An 18,019-nucleotide genomic window follows, 5' to 3' on the forward strand; every position below is an offset into this window, starting at 1 on the left:
ATAAACGCGCTTAAACGCAAAGACGTTACATTTTGTAGGTTAAATATATCTAAACAATACATTAAACGTAAATTTACAAATTCTAAATCTAGAATGTAAGAAAAGTAAGTTATAAGACAATTTAGCCAATTTAAATTGGATACTATAATACTGATACAATATTTTTTCTAATTAGGCACGGATTCTGGCACTATGTGAATGGATACATAAGTAAGAGTAATAATTTAGTAATTATTTTAATTACAAATGTTTTTAGCAAATTTCTTATATAAGTTATAACTAAAACATCGTAAACATTTAACATTTAAATTTTTTAACCTTATGAATTTCATAAATATAAATATAATATTTTGTAAAGTTTTAAATTGTACTGTAGAAAATACCAAATAGTTATTTAGTATGGACGGGGTAAAGATATGACATTGTAAGGCGTAAGATTAGCAAAAACTGTTAAACGAGTTGTAAATACATAATTATCTTTAGTTCCAACAACACAATCAAGGCAATATTTTTATCATACTGTGTTTCGAAGATGGCAGTGGCGTGCACGTACATACATACATGCACAAAAACTGCATACATTAAATTTCTTCTGCTCGTATAGGAGTCGGGTATTTCCATTTACGCTACCTTTCTGCTTTATTCCTTCTCTTCTCAAAAACCTTGGTCACGCCAATGTTTAATTGCATATCTGTGAAGATGTGCGGAGGACTGCGGAGTCTCTCCCCTGCCAGCGACGCCTGTTGTAGCGCCCGGCTATAGTTTCACGCCAGTACTCACAATAAGTACCACAGTATAAAGTTGACTCAAAATGCTACTAGCGAAGTTGCCAGATGGCTCACAAGCAATGGTCAGAATTAGAACTGCACACATACTGCAAAAGGGCAGTTTTGGAGTAGCTTTCGTGCGGTTTACACAACTGCATTAATCTACCGCAGCCGCTGACCGCTGCTTAAACCGCAGCGTTAAACAGAATCCCAATATGACGCTTGTACAATCCGAATTCTGTTGCGACTTTAAAAATCGGAATTCGCATGTCTCTTTCACTGGGAAAAAATATTCGAAATACATAATTACTATGTGAAAGGCAGTTATCAGTTTGCACATTTTATGTACTTGCGATGCATTGCAGTCATGCGACCCCAAACGTTTAATTTATTATTAGTAAATAATATTAATAGAATTATCATTTGCGAAGCTAAAAAAAAGCAGTCAAACACCCTATTATGCTAGCCACTATCGGTCTAGGGACAATTCGTACATTTTGTTTCCAAAGAACAGGATACGCGCCCACGCAATGTATTTAAGAGAAGGTATAATTAACTACTATACCTGCTCTTAAATACCTTTTAACTGTCGGTTGAACATAAATAATTATTCTTTTTGGTTGTTACTGAATTCATAGACTAAGCACAGACTTTGCCTCTATGGAATGCATGCATATATTTCAATGAAAAAAAAAATGTATCATATAAATAAACACAAGAGGAATGATAGTTTGAGTGATGGAATGATTACACTGGGCCTAAACCTAATTTGTAAAAAGATAATGATTAATTAAGTTACTCAAAAAAGTACAATATTATTGCTTTCGAATAATCGTCACTTGTATAAAATTTCATTAATAATATACAAAGAAATATAAGTTAAATATACAAATAGCTGAGCATTTAACGATATTGTTTTCGTATGATTAAGACATCAAGACATGATTTTTATAATATAGGTTTTGGTTGTATGGATCCGGGAACAGAGTTCCCTTTTGTCATGTTGTTTTGTTTATAATAATATTTAATTAGCTGCCTTGTTGACTGATGACTTTTTGATGACAGGCCTGAAATTAAAATAATCAAGATGAGAACGAATAATTGGATTACAAAATTATACGTAAGCATAGTCCTGGATTGATTGAAAATAAATCTGCTTTCGGAGTCATTGAAAAAAAGAAGTTCTAAAATAAAGTAGATTTTTTAAATTTCGTTTAAGGCTCGTTTGACGTTAGATAGTTGGTTGAGTTGTTATTAATTTGCCAGAGACAACACGGATCCGTATCTTATTTATTTCTTTTAACTGACCTGTGAGCATAACTATGCTTGCGCCGGGTTACTCACTAACGCATTAGAGAAGACACCTTGTATGTTCCATTAGATATACGAGTAGCACCGGCGCATGAAAGGATGGTGTAACAGTCTGGCAGCGCAATATACCTGCGCTGAATCACTAACTAGAGCACATCGGTAGAAGAACATACCTTAGGTGGGTCACTGTGGGTGAGGCATTAGCGGTACGAGGAGTGCGGGTGGGCCAGCTCTACGTAGGAAGGGATGGTGTAACAGTCTGGCAGCGGAGTATCTCTGCGCCGGGTCTCGCACTAGCGCGCACTCGAGGAAGGACAATAGATCGGCTGGACATCTTCCTGCACCACGTGGCCTCGGTGGTGGCATGTCGCGGATACGGCGCATAGCCTACAACAAAAAATACAATTGTTATTAATATTATAAATGTGAAAGTGTTTGTTACTCAATCATGCAAAACGGTTGAACTGATTTGGATCAAATTTGGCATGCATGTAGCCTTTGACATGGAAAAGAACATAAGCATTTTATGCAAATTCCTTACCTGTCTTATAGTGTAAAAAAATCTTTTCATTACCCGTTAGTGTTAAGTTTACTTCAAATTGTTAAAAAAATAATAAAAATACACTCGCACAAATAAAATCTCTTTAATTTCCGTTGTTTTTATTTATTTTATCACAATAGGTTTTTTTTTTTTTAATTTTAAAACATACTTGATACTTAAAAGTCATAAAGAGATTGCTTGCATTTTAAGACAAGTTAGAAAAAATGGAGTGTAGATAGGAGTGTATTTGACAGTCTGTGATGTCTATGGTCTTATAAGAGGGTGGCCCCAGCGGCAGCAAGTTGAGTAGTAGCCTTCGGCCGTGGCTAGTTTGGTATCTTAGGGGTACATCTTTGTCGGTCGCGTTTTCTACCGACAAAGACGTGCCACCAAGCGATTTGGCGTTCCGGTACGATTCCGCGTGGCATATAACTGCCTATTCCTTTCAGTTTTACGACCTCCCTGGCGCAACGGTGAGCGCTGTAAATTTATGTAGGATTCGATTCCCAGCAGGGGTAATTTGAGAATTTATAATTTCTGAATTTTCTCTGGTCTGGTTTAGAGGCTTTGGCTGTGGCTAGCTACCACCCTACCGACAAAGACGTGCCGCTAAGCGATTTAATACCGAAGGGGTATGACTACAATATTCCCTAACAGATTAGCCGGCTACCATCTTAGATTGCATCATGACTTACCACCAGCTGAGATTGCAGTCAAGGGCTAACTTGTAGTGCAATACAAAAAAAAAGGTTCGCCCGCTTTCACCTTAAGACTGCATTGGCACTTACCACCCAGTGAGATTGTAGTCAACGGCAAACATGTATTTGAATAAAAAAAAAGTTTTTTAGGGTTATTTACCTGCAATGGTGGTTCGTTGAAGAACGGTGGCTCTCCGTCAACCATCTCTATCAGCATGATGCCCAAAGACCAAATATCCACTTCGGGACCATACGGCAGTCTGGATATAACCTCTGGTGACATCCAATATGGCGTGCCTACCAATGATTTTCGCTTGGGCAGTTCCTGAAACATACAACATTTATAAATTAATAAACATCACCATACAGGTCTCCTCTCAGAATGAGAAGTTAAGGCCGGAGTCCATCACGCCAGCCAAGTGCGGATTGGTGGACTTCACACACCTTTAAAAACATTATGGAGAACTCTCATGCATGTAGGTTTCCTCGCGATGTTTTCCTTCACCGTTAAAGCAAGTGAATTACCTAAATTAGAAACAAACAAACCTCTGTAAAGCTAGAGGTGAGTGCCGAACTCAGTCCCTACGAAACGGAAGCCGTAGTTCTAATCACTAGGCTATCGCCGCAATTTATAAATAAACAAAGCAAATAATACAAAACTCAATATATCCATCTAACATACCTGCGATACTTGAGCGCAAAAACCAAAATCTGACAGTTTGACTCTGCCATCTGCGGTCATGAGTATTGAGTCAGATTTGATATCCCGATGTATAACGCCTTGGCCGTGCAGGAATGCGAGTGCCTGTGATAAAAACAATAAAAAAAAATTAATGAATTGAATTTTATTATCATTATCATCATCATCTGCAGCCTCTTAACGTCACACTGCCTTATGCCTCGAAGGAGATGATTTGAGTTTAGACCCAACACACTGCTGCAATGCGGGTTGGTGGGCTTTAACGACTATAATATTACCACAAGTAATAATAACCGTGACCGACGGCTTTAATTGCTCTCAGAGGCAAGGGTGTTTGACACCGCCATTTTTTTAACTCCAGTCTGGTGCTGAAAATCTTTAATAGAAAATACAAAAAGAGAAAACATTTTTTTTTTTTTTTACTTCAAAATGCGCTGCTCCAAGTTTATGTTAACCTGATGGAAAGCGTGGATTAGGTCTACCGTCTAAGGTCCGCACGAAACACGAATACTGGAAGAGCTTTCCAAACCTTAGAGGTAACCTACAAAAAGCTCTAAAAAACACATATTTAAAAAAAAAAAAAAAAAAAAAAAAAAAAAAAGGAGTATAAACCTTCAAGCACTGTTTGCAGACGGTGGCAATTTGTTCGGGGTCCATCTTCGCGCGGGTGACGATCTGCGTAAGGGACGCTCCCGCCATGTATTCCATCACCACCCAAAGCTCATCTCCAACAAGATAAGAGGCGTGCATTTCCACTATGTTTGGATGTGGGTAGTCGCGCATTATCACCTGTAAAAGGAAATCATTTTTAAAATGTCTATGTGCCATTCATTGCAGATTGTTTTTATAATACACAGCTCGTCCAGGGGAGCTTATAAATGTTCTCATGCTATTTGTTTAAGTCTGATGATATCTTGCAGCAAGCCTTAGTAACGCTTTGCATATTGACAGGAAGAAGTTAACCATATTATTTAGTAGACACAGATTGCATACACTTGCCACCAAAGTAGGAGTTCTTGGCCGGTCCTAGATGTCGAAAGAGGTCGCCTGAAAATCAGCGCTTTAGCAGTGCTCACTAAACCACTGCTACAGCATAACGCAGAGGCGATACTCTAAGAAAATTAAGCTTAATTTGCTATAGTCCGCGAAAAGCAGGAGAATCTGTATGGTGTAATTTATAATTTCTTCAATCCTTATACTCCACACCAAACAGATCTTCGGCAATATACCCTCCACGTTTCATCCCCAGGATATGTTGACTTTACAATGAATAATCATTAAGAGTAACGCAAAGTAACGCCTGCTTCTATCCATTATTTAAAAACGAGGCGATACTCTGTTTGGGAGAAACAACACCACAGATATGTCACCACAGTATATATATACTGCCAACTCTAAATTATATTTGTTTGTTATAAGCTTATTTAATTTTTATTTTGTTACCCAATATTTTTTTTATATAGTTTCAAGTTCTTATTTATATGTTTTTGTGTAGCGTGTACTCTATATGTAAATTCCTGTGTTGTTTTTTTCCTAAATAAAAGATTTATTATTATTTATTTTTATTATTATTTCTGCCCCCAAGCAGCATTTTGTTTCGGCTGCCGATGTTATTGCAGGAACACCATGTTATTGCCGATGTTATTCCTCAGATTGATGGAAACAGGGCACCAATTTATATGTGAAGGTTGTCCACTCACCAGGTGGCCCAGAAAAAACTTATCCTAAATACCTTCGTAAGCACGTATCCTATAGTATTAAAAAAAACATTTTAATTAATAATTTTAGTAAGTACACTAAAATTATTATTTTAAAGGTTTCTCTACTAACAGAGCAAAGGCTGACGTGATTTTTATATACATATAGTATATAGTATGTAGAGAGGAGAGTATAGCGCACGGTTCCTATGATATAGAACGAAATAGCACAACTAAATTCAGTCTGTCAGCCGATGATTTTGGATCAACTTCAGATGTAACAGATTATAATCCGTAGATGAAATCCGGTAGATTTTCTTTTTATATCTCGACTAGCTTTTATTGGCTTTGCTCGCATGGTAATATGAAAAACTTTACCAACTATAGAGATAGTTTATGAGCTACTTTCAGTAGATGGTGTTCTTTTGGTGGTACAAAGTATCCATACTTATTATATAAATGCGAAAGTTTGTTTGTTTGTTCATCAATAACGCAGCAACTGAGCAACGGATTGATGTGAATTTTTGCATATAATTAGTTTATCGGAAGGTTTATCGTTAAACGGAAAAATGCAAGCAAGTGAGCAATCAGCAAGCAAGTGGGAGCGCGAGCGTATGCGTATCTTCCCATTGGAACTTTGTTGCCATGCCACTCTCCGGCCGATAAACTAATTCTATGCAAAAATTCACATCAAATCGTTGCTCGGTGGCTATAATGCTTACAACCGTTTACGGAGTAATAAATGATTGATTGAAGTTAATATGTAGCGGGTATGTAATGTATATATATATGTATACTTTACACTCACCACTTCGTTGAACAGCAATTCTCGTCGATGCTGCTTGCGTAGGTTCATCATCTTGACGGCCACACGCCGTCGCGTTCGAGTGTCTGTAGCGGCGCAAACCACGCCGGTGCTTCCTTCGCCGATCTTGCTGAACCCGCTTAACGTCTCACGTGGATCCCCCTCGCTTACTACCAGACGAAGAGCCGCTCGGAACTGCGGACAAGTCATTACTTTTAATAAAATAAAAGAAAAAAACAATCAGTTTATTTATATCGTATGTAAGTCTGTTTGTGTTCTGGTGAATAAACATATTCTATTATATTCTATTTCAAGTAGGCCTAGTTTATAAGCACTTTTGAAATGTCAAGTCATTCTGTTTGCAGTGAATCTACCAACGGTTCGGAAGGCAGTATTCTACTGAGAAGAGCCGGCAAAAAACTCAGCGCATTGCCTTTTACCAGCATAATTTTTCAGTTCAATAATCCTTAGATTCTTTTTTTCTTTTTTTATGCTTGTCGATGTGGTTGTAATGGTAGATATTTTGGGAGACTTTAATACGATGTATTGACCTCGGCAGTTTTTCAAACTACAAATTAACAGGTCACATGAGCATTTGGTTATACATAAGCTAAGTAACACAATATTACACAGTAGTTGTTTCTGAATGATATAGGTATACCTATTCTTTTTTTTGTAGGAATTAATCACTAAAGTACTGTTACTAACTCTGTTAAATCACATTGTATAAAAATTAAAGGTAAATGGTAAAATAAATGAAAAATTGTCATCATATATTCATTAATAACCCATTAGAGTATTGCCACATGCCACAGGTGTCCTTTAAGCATGAGAAGTTTTATGGCACCCCAGAGCGGATTGGACTGGCTTCAAGCAGCTTTGAAAACATTATAGAGATATGCAGGTTTTCACACAATGTTTTCTTCCACAGTTACAGCAAGTGATATTTCTTAAATATAGTTCAATGGGACGATATATATTTTTGGATTTGTCGATATGTCGACCCTATTGCATGGATCTGTGGTAATGTTATCGTCAAATATTATCCTCGTATGTACCCGTTGAACTATATTTAAGAAATGTTGATTAACCACGAAAATCTTAGTTTAAAATCAAGCGATATTTAATAGTTTAAAACGCACATAACTCTAATAAGTTTCCAGAGTTTGAAATGTGTGTCGGAAATCGGAATAGAACACAGTACTGTGACCATTAGGCTATCATCGCTTTGTACTATCACAGTTTTTTAAATCATGGAATGCACGGTAAGAAAAAAAACTTAAACTGCTGACCCTATTTTCCTTTTAATGTTGAACTGAGGATCAACGAGGTCATGGACTATACCCTCGAGCCACCTCTTAAAATAAGGTTTTCAGGACGACGTTAAAAGTAGATCGAAAGAGTTTCAACATAAAAGAAGTACATTTCGCTCATTTGTGCACTTTTTTATGAATGTTATAATAAGTGTTTGTTTAAACATGTAACCCTGTGAAAATTACTACTATACATTTTTAATAATCATTGAACTTTCGGCGCTATATAAAAACATGGACATGGTGCGGTAATGGCTAGGTTTTGAGTTTTAAAGTATTTTGAAAGACATATCATTTCTACCTATCACTTATGGTTTTTTCTATTATTACGAAAGTGCTTAAGAGTAATTAAAATTGTTAAATTTCTACTAGCCCGATTTTCACACCTATAAATCTTTTGTCTGTGATCACAGATCTCACTGCACTGAAAAAAAAAAAAGAATATCAACAGCTGACTGACCTGTTCATGTGTTAAACGCAACTCATGTTTGTTCTCCGTTAAAGGCATGTGAGGAGCCCCAGGCGGACCTGGCTGTGGGTGTCGTATTGTGGCTGGGTAGGGTTCACCTTAAAAACACAATTTTATTCATTTATGCTCGATCGAAATCGTGGAGTCGTGTTCGAGTATCGCAACACTATGAGGTCAAAGTAAAGTGAAACTTATTCAACTAGGTTTTGAGTTGATAATCCTTCCATGTTTGCCCAGGGAGCTGTCTGAATTAGTCTTAACGAATTTGAGCTTTAAGACATAGGTTATTAGTTCCAATTTACTGTGCCGTTAGTACAAAATTTTCGACATATAGAAATGCTTTACCCCTACCAGATTAAACTGGTACAATCTTAGACTGCTAACTTGTAGAGGAATAAAAAAAGACGTAACAAAGCCTATAATATACCTTCTGAGAAAATGAGTCACAGTGTAAACATTAACTCATTTACATATTTTTAAGGTGTAGGATAATGTGATTCAAAGATTGATAACAATGGTTCAATGAATCATAAGAATATATTAAATTTAGTAAACTGAGATAAAACGTTTTTAAACGAGAAAAAATTATAATATCCTTATAACTTTTTTTTAAATTGATAGCTAATTCTTACCCAAATTGTTGTTTCCATTCATGCCATGCTGCCCTTGAACTAATGGCTGAGGTGGGTGGTTATGTTGATATGGTATGTTAGCATTCTGTATATTTTGGTACATCATAGCTGCCTGCTGGTTATCATTTATTTCTGATACTGGCCTCACTGTTGTTTCATGAGAATGACTCCAATCAATAGGAGAATCAGATATTGGTTTGTTTAAAGCATAATTACTCTGCTCCCTCCTCAAACTTGGATATTGCTGTGGCGCTGGAGGGACAGGAGGAGACTCTTCTGGTACTGACGGAGGGATGTTTGGCTGATTACGAAAATCTCGACGTATTCTAGGCGGACTTGAGCTTCGTAATGAATTTGATCTTGCCACATTAGACGTTTTTGGCAAAACAACACCATTTTGTATTGGTTGACTTATTGGATTTGTGGAAACTGGGCGGGAAACTGCAGCAACTGAGGTAGTTCGGTGATCGCCCCTTACAATCGTCTTTAAATCTAATATCTCGGTGGGAGTAATCTCGGAGGGATCCACTAGAGGTAAGGGCCTATTTGTGGATTTTAATATCTGAAAAAGATTTTTTTATGATAAACTTAAACAAAATAAATAGTTCTTGTTCTTCATCTTGCCTTTTTCCCATGTAACATAGGTTTGAACAAAACTTTGGAGACATTACTGGTTGCTTTAATTTGGGCATACTATTTACAACCCACTGCCTGTCTGATGACAACCCTTCTTGGACAACAGTTAAATAGAACTTGTAAACAAACTGGCTATAGTTTGTTTATGGAAACTTGTATCTCAGTATAAATGGGATAATAGAAAATATCTAATAATACTATGTTGCTCATTTTCATCTTCCATCTTGATACACTGGTGCCATAGAGACATTATTATTATTAAACTCTTTATTTGTATACCACAACGTTAACATATATAAAATATAACAAAAACAGAAACATATCGAAAGAAGTAGTAATACAAAAGGCAGCCTTATCGCTTAATAGCAATCTCTGTCTGGCAACCTTTGAACTAGGAAAAACAAAAAGAAGAGGAGAATAGACTGCTGGTGGTACAAATATTAAAATACATAGATGCAAATAACTACAAGCTAATACATAAACTAGTGTACACAAATAGAACAAAAGTAAATAATATAATTAATAATTAAACATAAAAATAAACTAATATATATAATAACAACACTTACATATTTATACAATAAATGAGTAAGTATATACATGTTATTCATAGAAATCAGTTGTATTTTTCATTTCTAGTGTACTAAGTATACTATATACCAAATGGGTAGGTAATCAACCATAGTCTGAGATTATGGTTGATTACTTACCCATTTTGTTTAACTGACAATATTTCAAGATAACTTAGTTATATAAATAAAATTCAGTTGTCTGGAGTAAAGCATAATAATAAGATTGGTTATTTGGGCTATTATTTGTAGTTAAAGAAGAAAGACAAATGAAACGGGATGTCATTAAACAGCCTATCTAGCTTTTATCTTTTTTTATATGTATGTTTTGTAATTTTTCTGTGTTTCATCAATATAAACTGATTATTTACCTGGTTATTGCCAACTAGGGAAGCCCATTGCAATGGAAGACCAACAAACTTGCCTTCACGTTTATCAAAGCCTGTGTGAACTCTATGCTCAAAATTACTTGGCGGCGATATAAGGGGCTTCTTCTTTTTCTTTGAAAACATGGTGTTTACAAATTATCTGTAACAAAAGGAACAATGAAACAATAAAATAAGCTTCAATTTTTCTGATATTATACAATGAAAATTCATAAGAAATTTTTTCTACAATTTAGAGATAGATTAAGATTAGATATGAAATATAACATATAGGATATCTTTATTATGATACTGTGTAATATATAAGGGTTCAAAGCAGTTGTAACAAATAATAAACTCTAATTTTATAAATAAAAGTATACTGATAGTTTCATAGTTTGATATCTATGTTTGGCTCAATTTTGCACATACAGCTAGCTGTTGGATATCATTGATGGGCAGAGGAAAATTTGTATCCCAGAATAAAAACCGGAAACTACTTGAGCATAGATAAAGCTATCTTAAATTTTAATTAGAAATTGCTTGCATCCTGAAGAAAGTCCTAGGATACTTGTTAGCCCGAGTAATTTTGTTTTGCTATATTTTGGAAAATAAAATAAACAGACGAATTGACAAGCAACATCAGGGTATAATTTACCGAAAGTCCCGGGAATATACTAGTGACACAATTACATATTACAAAAACAAGTATGAACTTTTGGATAAGTAATAATATTTACACCTGCTCTCCGATAAACGTATAGATAAAAATTATAAACGAGAACATTACACACGACGAAAAGAAAGCGACAACGAAACAAAATACAATTTACGATGAATAGTCATTTAAGTCGAATTGTTATTCGCGTTACACGCTCAAGTAGAAAGTTACACGCAAAAAGGAAATAATCCATACCAACCAATACCACCGGTTGTATTACACCTTCCCAAACATGAAACGCACCTTTAATTTAATTTCACTTCCATGAATTACATAGTACACATTCCCAAAACACATTCACGAAATTAAATAAAACTACATCTCATGTAAGTTCTTATGCACTTTTTAAGTTTCATTAATAGAAAATCTCTCACTCAATAAACTATTAAGTTATGTTTTATAAACACAATAATTATTGTTACCTACCTTACCCAAATGAAAACTTGAAAAGTGACAAAATTATAATTAGATAACACAGACAAATGTAAAATATGGTAAACTTTCAAACTATTCGTAGTCTGAGGTAGTCTGACAAGAATGCGACGAACTATGTCGTCTCAGATTAATAAAGAGTTCAATGCTATTTATTGATTTATTGTAGATAAATTAGATACCTAACTTTAATATTAAACCTATTTTAAAACACACTAGTGTTTACAATTTAGGATTAGGTTTTAATTACAAACTCACTGTTACCAGAAATAGGAAAACATGCCAAACTTCTAAAAAGACTTACTTCATCTTTGTTCGTCTCTTTCTTAGGAACGATAATATTTCGAAACACTGAAATATTGCCGTATTATTTCTGTCATTCATTTTTTTTTCAAAATTTTCAACAGTGTACATTATCATCATCATCATCATCATCTCAACCAATTGACGTCCACTGCTGGACATAGGTCTTTTGTAGGGAGTTCCACAATGCACGGTCCTGGGCCGCTTGCCTCCAACGGCTCCCAGCTACTCGCCTGATGTCATCTGTCCACCTCGTTTGGGGCCGACCTACGCTGCGTTTACCGGTGCGGGGTCGCCATTCCAGCACCTTAAGACCCCAACGTCCATCGGTTCTCCGAGCTATGTGCCCCGCCCATTGCCACTTCAGCTTCGCAACTCGCTGAGCTATGTCGGTAACTCTAGTTCTTCTACGGATCTCCTCATTTCTGATTTGATCACGTAGAGATACTCCTAACATAGCTCTCTCCATCGCCCGCTGAGTGACTCTGAGCCTTCTTATGAGGCCCATAGTTAGCGACCATGTCTCTGATCCGTAAGTCATCACTGGCAACACGCACTGTTCGAAGACTTTAGTCTTCAGGCACTGGGGGATTTTGGACGAGAAGATGTCACGAAGTTTCCCGAACGCTGCCCATCCGAGTTGGATTCGGCGGTTTACCTCTTTCTCGAAATTGGACCTACCTAACTGGATCGTGTGTCCTAGGTATATATACTCGTCTACAATTTCGAGTGCAGAGTTCCCAACAATTATTGGGTGGAGCGCAACATGAGCGTTAGACATAATTTTCGTCTTGCTCATGTTCATACGAAGGCCCACCTGTTGAGAAACTCTGCTGAGGTCATTGAGCATCGCATTAAGGTCTTCCAGAGTCTCTGCCATTATGACTACATCGTCGGCAAACCGAAGTTGAGTGATGTACTCGCCGTTAATGTTGATGCCAAGCCCGTTCCAATCCAGAAGCTTAAAAACGTCCTCCAACGCAGCGGTAAACAGCTTCGGGGAGATAACATCTCCCTGTCGCACTCCTCGCTGCAGTTGGATCGGTTTCGTAGTCTGGTCCTGTATACGGACTGACATAATGGCGTTTTTGTACAAACACTTCAAAACTTCGATGTACCGGTAGTCAATTCGGCATCTCTGCAGTGACCTTAACACAGCCCAGGTTTCCACCGAATCAAAGGCTTTCTCATAGTCCACAAACGCTAAGCAAAGTGGCCGGTTATACTCTTGAGTCTTCTGTATAACCTGCCGCAGCGTATGTATGTGGTCTATGGTACTGAAGCCCTTTCGGAAACCGGCTTGTTCAGGAGGCTGGAAGTCGTCGAACCTATTCGCGAGACGATTCGTAATGACTCTTGAGAACAACTTGTAGACATGGCTCAACAGCGAGATAGGTCTGTAGTTCTTCAGCAAGGTATTATCACCTTTTTTGAAGAACAGAACAACCACGCTCCTGTGCCATGCCTCTGGCGTTGTGCCTTGATGAATGACGGAATTGAACAACCGCTGAAGGACTTTAAGTATCGGTTTTCCACCCGCTTTCAGGAGTTCTGCTGTGATTCCGTCATCACCCGGTGCCTTGTTGTTCTTAAGTTGTTTGAGAGCCATACTAATCTCGTAAAGGCTGACGTCCGGGATATCTTCAGTGAAGTGTCGGGTCAATTTGGCTCTAGGGTCTTTAGCCAAACTTTCAACAGGCTTTTGTGTTGAGGTGTATAACTGTCCATAGAATTTCTCAACCTCACTCAGGATCTCTGGTTTAGAAGATATGAGACTACCATTGTCAGTCTTCAGGCGAGTCAACAGGCTCTGTCCGATAGACAGATCTCTTGCGAACACTTTCGAGCCTTTGTTGCGCTCAATGGCGACTTTAATTTTCTCAGTGTTAAAGTGTCGCAAGTCTTTCGTCTGCAACTTCGAGATCTGTCTATTAATACGCCGATATTCAGACGCATCTTTTGAAGACTGTAGTCTCATTTCTTGTCTCTTCTCCATAAGCCCGAGTGTATGGACTGAGAACTTTTTGGTTCTATGTTTACGGTGGGTCTTAAAGAACTTGGACCCAACCGTATGGACAGTTTCCACAAGCCTGTTGTTAAGATCGTCCACAGAATCGCAGTCCAGGCAGTCGCAGTACATTATAAAAGAAAAATAAATTACAAAATACATAATTAAAAATTTATAATAAGAAACGGGGCTTTTGAGTACCCAAGCAACCGACGGTCAGGTCTCGAGAGTGAGGAACCTCCTAACAATACATGGCGTTTTAACAATTACTGCCTTCTATATACGACTCTCGTACCAATAATCAAACGAAAGCTTCTTAAGATGTTGGTCGAAGATATTTGCGAGAAGATCATTGACTGAAACAACTATCGGGACAATGACCAGGGTTGACCGAAACCCTTCCACCCGTCATAAAACAGTGTAGTGAGTTCAAGCTCTTAAAACTAGTACCTATCTAGTAGTCTGCACTGCATCTCGATCTTTCGCTTTTGCTCGTCACCTGTTATCTGATTCACACTTGACAGTGATTTTACATCTGTATTCTATACTTCATTTGTTTACTTGTCTGTGATTGTTAAATAGGTAAAAATGTGGGCATCGGGTAAAAACACAAAACATTGAGTTGGTAAAAAATTAATTCTCTGCTATAAAACCAAAACTGGTGAGTTCAAATGCGTAATTGATAGAACATGTGTTTTCATTTTTAAATAGAATCTGCACATAACTAAACTGTGCCTGTTGTTTTAATTATTAATATTATAAACATTTACAGTTCATAACTCCAAACATTGCTTATAAATTAATAATTTATTTTAAAAGTCTCTGGCAATGAAAGAAAAGCGACATAAGAAAAAACACAAGAAGAGGGTCAAAGATAAGTCAAGTAATGACGCGAAGAAGAAAAGCAGGCGAGAAAGCGTAAGTAGAATTACTAAAATCAGAATTGAGATTATTTCCTAAATTAAATTGACAAAATTTAGTCTTCAGAGTCATCAGAATCTTCTGACTCAGATAAATGGGTTGAAAAAAAACCACTGAAGACTTCTGACCGTGATGAATGGATGTCCATGACAGGAATGTTAAAAACATTTACTAAAGATGATATTAAATCAAAAGAAGTGAAAGATAAGAAGCACATTGATTCGTATAACCCAGCTGCAAGTAGTAGAGAACTAAATCCATATTGGAAGGATGGTGGGTCTGGTGTACCACAAACCTCAGAAAGTTTCCGTAAATCGAGACAATTTATCAAACCTTCAGATAATAATGATTATTATTCAAGATCAAGTTCTTCTAGTAGAGACATAAATAAAACAAATGCAACAAAAATTGATTCATATTATGAAAGAAAATCATCCAATTGGCGTAAAAGTTCAAAAGAAACAAGACAAGAACCTGTGGAGGAGCAGATTAAAATCTCCAGTAATCCAACCCTCAGTGGCAATGCAGACAATATAATAAAATCATTTAAAGGTCATGGTAATGAAAAAAACAGTTTATACCTTTCTGATGAAAAAATGAATAAATTGGCTGCAAAGATAGTGAAAGCTGAAATCATGGGGAATTTGAAATTAGTTGAAGAGTTGAAAACCAAATTGGAAGCAGCAAGGGAATATAGAAAGAACAATCCTGATGCTGGTAATAAGCTTGAGGAAGATGATAGAGTTATGTTAATGTCAACAACTACTACTGGTAATAGTAGGCCTCTGACAAGCATGCCTGGAGACCCCAGAAGCAAGGGTGGGAAACGCAAGGCAGAAACTCATGATGCCTCTGGAAGGGTTAAGTACTTTGGTAATGATGATAGATACAACTTAGCACAAATGGTAAGTATCTTTAAACACATATCAAAGAAACCTTATGACAACTCTAAGCATCATCAGCCTAATAATAACTAATCTACTACTTGCAAGGCACATGCCTCCTTTGTTAAAGAAGAGAAAGGTATATCACCTGTCTTAGGTCACTAACTCTTAGCCAATAAATTTTCAAATTCAAAGTACTCTACATATGTAAATGATGTTCTTTCCTGTTATGGCTATGTCAATTAATGAATGAGTCTAGTCTAGAGAAGCATCAGTTCATAAACGATAAAGTTATCTGCGAACAAACATAAAAAAAGCATATATACGTCTAAATTTAGAAACCACCTTTCTTGAAGTCGCTTGAAAATAGTAATAGTCATAGTTCTTAGTTATGCCATTTGTTAAGTGTAAGTTCTTAAGTTGTTAAGTATTAAAAGTAATTTTAAATTTCCAGTTCCAAGAAGAGAAATATGGTACAAACTATGATGAGGATGCAGAGTTGGCTCATGTTGCAAGCAAGAGTAAAAATCCTAATGATGATTTAGAAGATATATTTTTGGACAATATATCTAAAAATAAAAATCCATCTAAGGAGAGCGAAAAAGAAAAGCAGCGTGCAATTAACCAGAATGTAAAATTGGAGAGGTCATTGGAAGGGTGTGAACACTGCTTTGACTCTAGAAATATGCTGAAACATCTTATAGTAAGCTGTGGTAGTAAAATATACATGGCATTACCTGCCAAAAGGTCACTTATGAGAGGTCACTGTATTTTGACCACTATACTACATTCTACATGTGTGACAAATCTGGATGAAGATGTTTGGGAAGAAATAATGGTAATTCTATTTTCTTAAGTCTTACAACCACTCATTATTAAAAATAATCTTTATATGCTAAATTTCACTGGTCCAGCTGTGAGCTGTGGCTAGTTAGCACCCTACCTGGTACCTGATCAGGGGTTTACTATAATTGTCATAGCCCTAGCAGGTTAGCCCACTACCATCATCACTTGCCACTTGGTGAGATTGCAGTAAAGGGCTAAATTATATTCTTGTTAGCCCATTAGCCTGCTTAGTATAAAATATTTTGTGGGTATAATATTAGTGTCTTAACAATCAACAAGGATGAAGAAAATGACTTCACCAACTATACACAAAATTCACTCAAATAAAGAGTATAGAAAAGTTATTTATTGAAGATGAGTTGACAGTGAATTGAAAGTTTAAGTTTGGTCAAGAGATCTACCAAGAAAGAATAATTAGTAGCCTATTTGAATTTTTTAGCTGATATTACTTGTAAATTTTTTCTGAGAGATACTATGTACAGTAAAGACTTGACAATTGATTTGACTGAACAACTAACTATGTACTTTATAGCAGTGTAAGTAATAATTGAATTTATATTTCAGAATTACAGAAAATTGATTACACAGTACTTCAATTCTCAAAATAAAGATGTAGTTTTTTATGAGACAGCCACTAAATTGCACAGATTTCCACATATGGTAATAAATTGTGTACCTTTACCAAGAGATGTAGGAGATATGGCTTCAATTTATTTTAAAAAGGCCCTCTTGGAATGTGAGGCTGAATGGTCAATGAACAAGAAAGTTGTTGATTTGAAGGGAAAAAATATTAGAAAAGGTATACCAAAAGGGTTGCCATATTTTTGGATTGATTTTGGAATGGATCCAGGTTTTGCTCATGTTATTGAAGATCAACAATTGTTCCCAATAAATTTTGCAGAGGTATGTTCCCTTTAGTTTTAAAACATTGTGTTGCATATATGAGACAATTTTTTTGTAAATGAAAAATAAAAAATATTTTTAGGAAGTAATTGGTGGTATGTTGGACTTGGATCATAGTTTATGGAAAAACCCTAAGAAGGAATATGGCGATTTACAGAGAAAAAAAGTATTGGAGTTCATTAAGGACTGGAAGCCCTTTGAACAATCTTCTAAAGAGAAAAAATAAAAATTCATTTATTCAGTGTAAATAAGTAAATTTTAATTTAAGACATTGGTTTATATTAAAATTATTTCTTTATAAAATAATAAAAATAAAAAGTAATCTTTGCATCTTGAGTTTTAAATTTGCCTTACTGATTGTCTTTATAATATCCTGTCTCTAAGACTAATAAATATATTTTACTTTGGCAATTTTCAGGTATTTCAAGTTAGGGGTTTTACAAAGGGAGGGGGAAGAAGATAGATATTATATCAAATGGACAAAATTGTAGTCTCATG

The 18,019-nt window shown here is 36.1% G+C and overlaps 2 protein-coding genes across 7 annotated transcripts; one reads left to right on the plus strand and one right to left on the minus strand.

The window, feature by feature from the left end:
• Positions 1–358: 358 nt before the first annotated feature.
• Positions 359–11,624, minus strand: LOC120631650 (serine/threonine-protein kinase PAK mbt). Of its 4 annotated transcripts, none has more exons than XM_039901314.1 (10): positions 11,468–11,624; positions 10,510–10,666; positions 8,934–9,495; positions 8,293–8,399; positions 6,523–6,714; positions 4,630–4,806; positions 4,000–4,122; positions 3,478–3,642; positions 2,252–2,465; positions 359–1,834 (listed from the first exon to the last, which is right to left on the minus strand). In XM_039901314.1, the coding sequence occupies exons 2-9, from the start codon at positions 10,648–10,650 to the stop codon at positions 2,262–2,264; spliced, it is 1,671 nt and encodes a 556-aa protein (XP_039757248.1). In that variant the 5' UTR covers positions 10,651–10,666; positions 11,468–11,624; the 3' UTR covers positions 359–1,834; positions 2,252–2,261. The 4 variants fall into 4 exon arrangements, with proteins under 4 accessions (XP_039757248.1, XP_039757246.1, XP_039757247.1 ...); XM_039901312.1 differs by having other exon boundaries at positions 11,424–11,624; XM_039901313.1 differs by having other exon boundaries at positions 11,420–11,624.
• Positions 11,625–14,513: 2,889 nt separating this feature from the next.
• On the plus strand, positions 14,514–17,959 carry LOC120631506 (CWF19-like protein 2 homolog). 3 transcript variants are annotated; one of them, XM_039901123.1, is made up of 7 exons: positions 14,514–14,628; positions 14,740–14,885; positions 14,948–15,793; positions 16,227–16,610; positions 17,183–17,521; positions 17,604–17,764; positions 17,940–17,959. In XM_039901123.1, exons 2-6 carry the CDS (start codon positions 14,796–14,798, stop codon positions 17,745–17,747), a joined length of 1,803 nt encoding a protein of 600 aa, XP_039757057.1. In that variant the 5' UTR covers positions 14,514–14,628; positions 14,740–14,795; the 3' UTR covers positions 17,748–17,764; positions 17,940–17,959. The 3 variants fall into 3 exon arrangements, with proteins under 3 accessions (XP_039757057.1, XP_039757056.1, XP_039757058.1); XM_039901122.1 differs by lacking the exon at positions 17,940–17,959 and having other exon boundaries at positions 17,604–17,791; XM_039901124.1 differs by lacking the exon at positions 17,940–17,959 and having other exon boundaries at positions 14,525–14,628; positions 14,787–14,885; positions 17,604–17,791.
• Positions 17,960–18,019: the final 60 nt, after the last annotated feature.

The sequence above is a fragment of the Pararge aegeria genome, chromosome 18 (genome assembly GCF_905163445.1).
Source record: "Pararge aegeria chromosome 18, ilParAegt1.1, whole genome shotgun sequence".
Classification (NCBI taxonomy): Eukaryota; Metazoa; Arthropoda; class Insecta; order Lepidoptera; family Nymphalidae; genus Pararge; species Pararge aegeria.

What these genes read in the sequence shown, in the direction of transcription:
- LOC120631506 (XM_039901123.1), top strand. Translation starts at nt 14,796, where the DNA reads ATGAAAGAAAAGCGACATAAGAAAAAACACAAGAAGAGGGTCAAAGAT. An exon ending in GATACAACTTAGCACAAATG is followed by an intron (nt 15,794 to 16,226) that starts GTAAGTATCTTT and finishes TTAAATTTCCAG; the next exon opens with TTCCAAGAAGAGAAATATGG. An exon ending in ATGTTTGGGAAGAAATAATG is followed by an intron (nt 16,611 to 17,182) that starts GTAATTCTATTT and finishes TTTATATTTCAG; the next exon opens with AATTACAGAAAATTGATTAC.
- LOC120631650 (XM_039901314.1), bottom strand. Translation starts at nt 10,650, where the DNA reads ATGTTTTCAAAGAAAAAGAAGAAGCCCCTTATATCGCCGCCAAGTAAT. An exon ending in CCCTAGTTGGCAATAACCAG is followed by an intron (nt 9,496 to 10,509) that starts GTAAATAATCAG and finishes AATCTTTTTCAG; the next exon opens with ATATTAAAATCCACAAATAG. An exon ending in GAATGGAAACAACAATTTGG is followed by an intron (nt 8,400 to 8,933) that starts GTAAGAATTAGC and finishes TGTGTTTTTAAG; the next exon opens with GTGAACCCTACCCAGCCACA.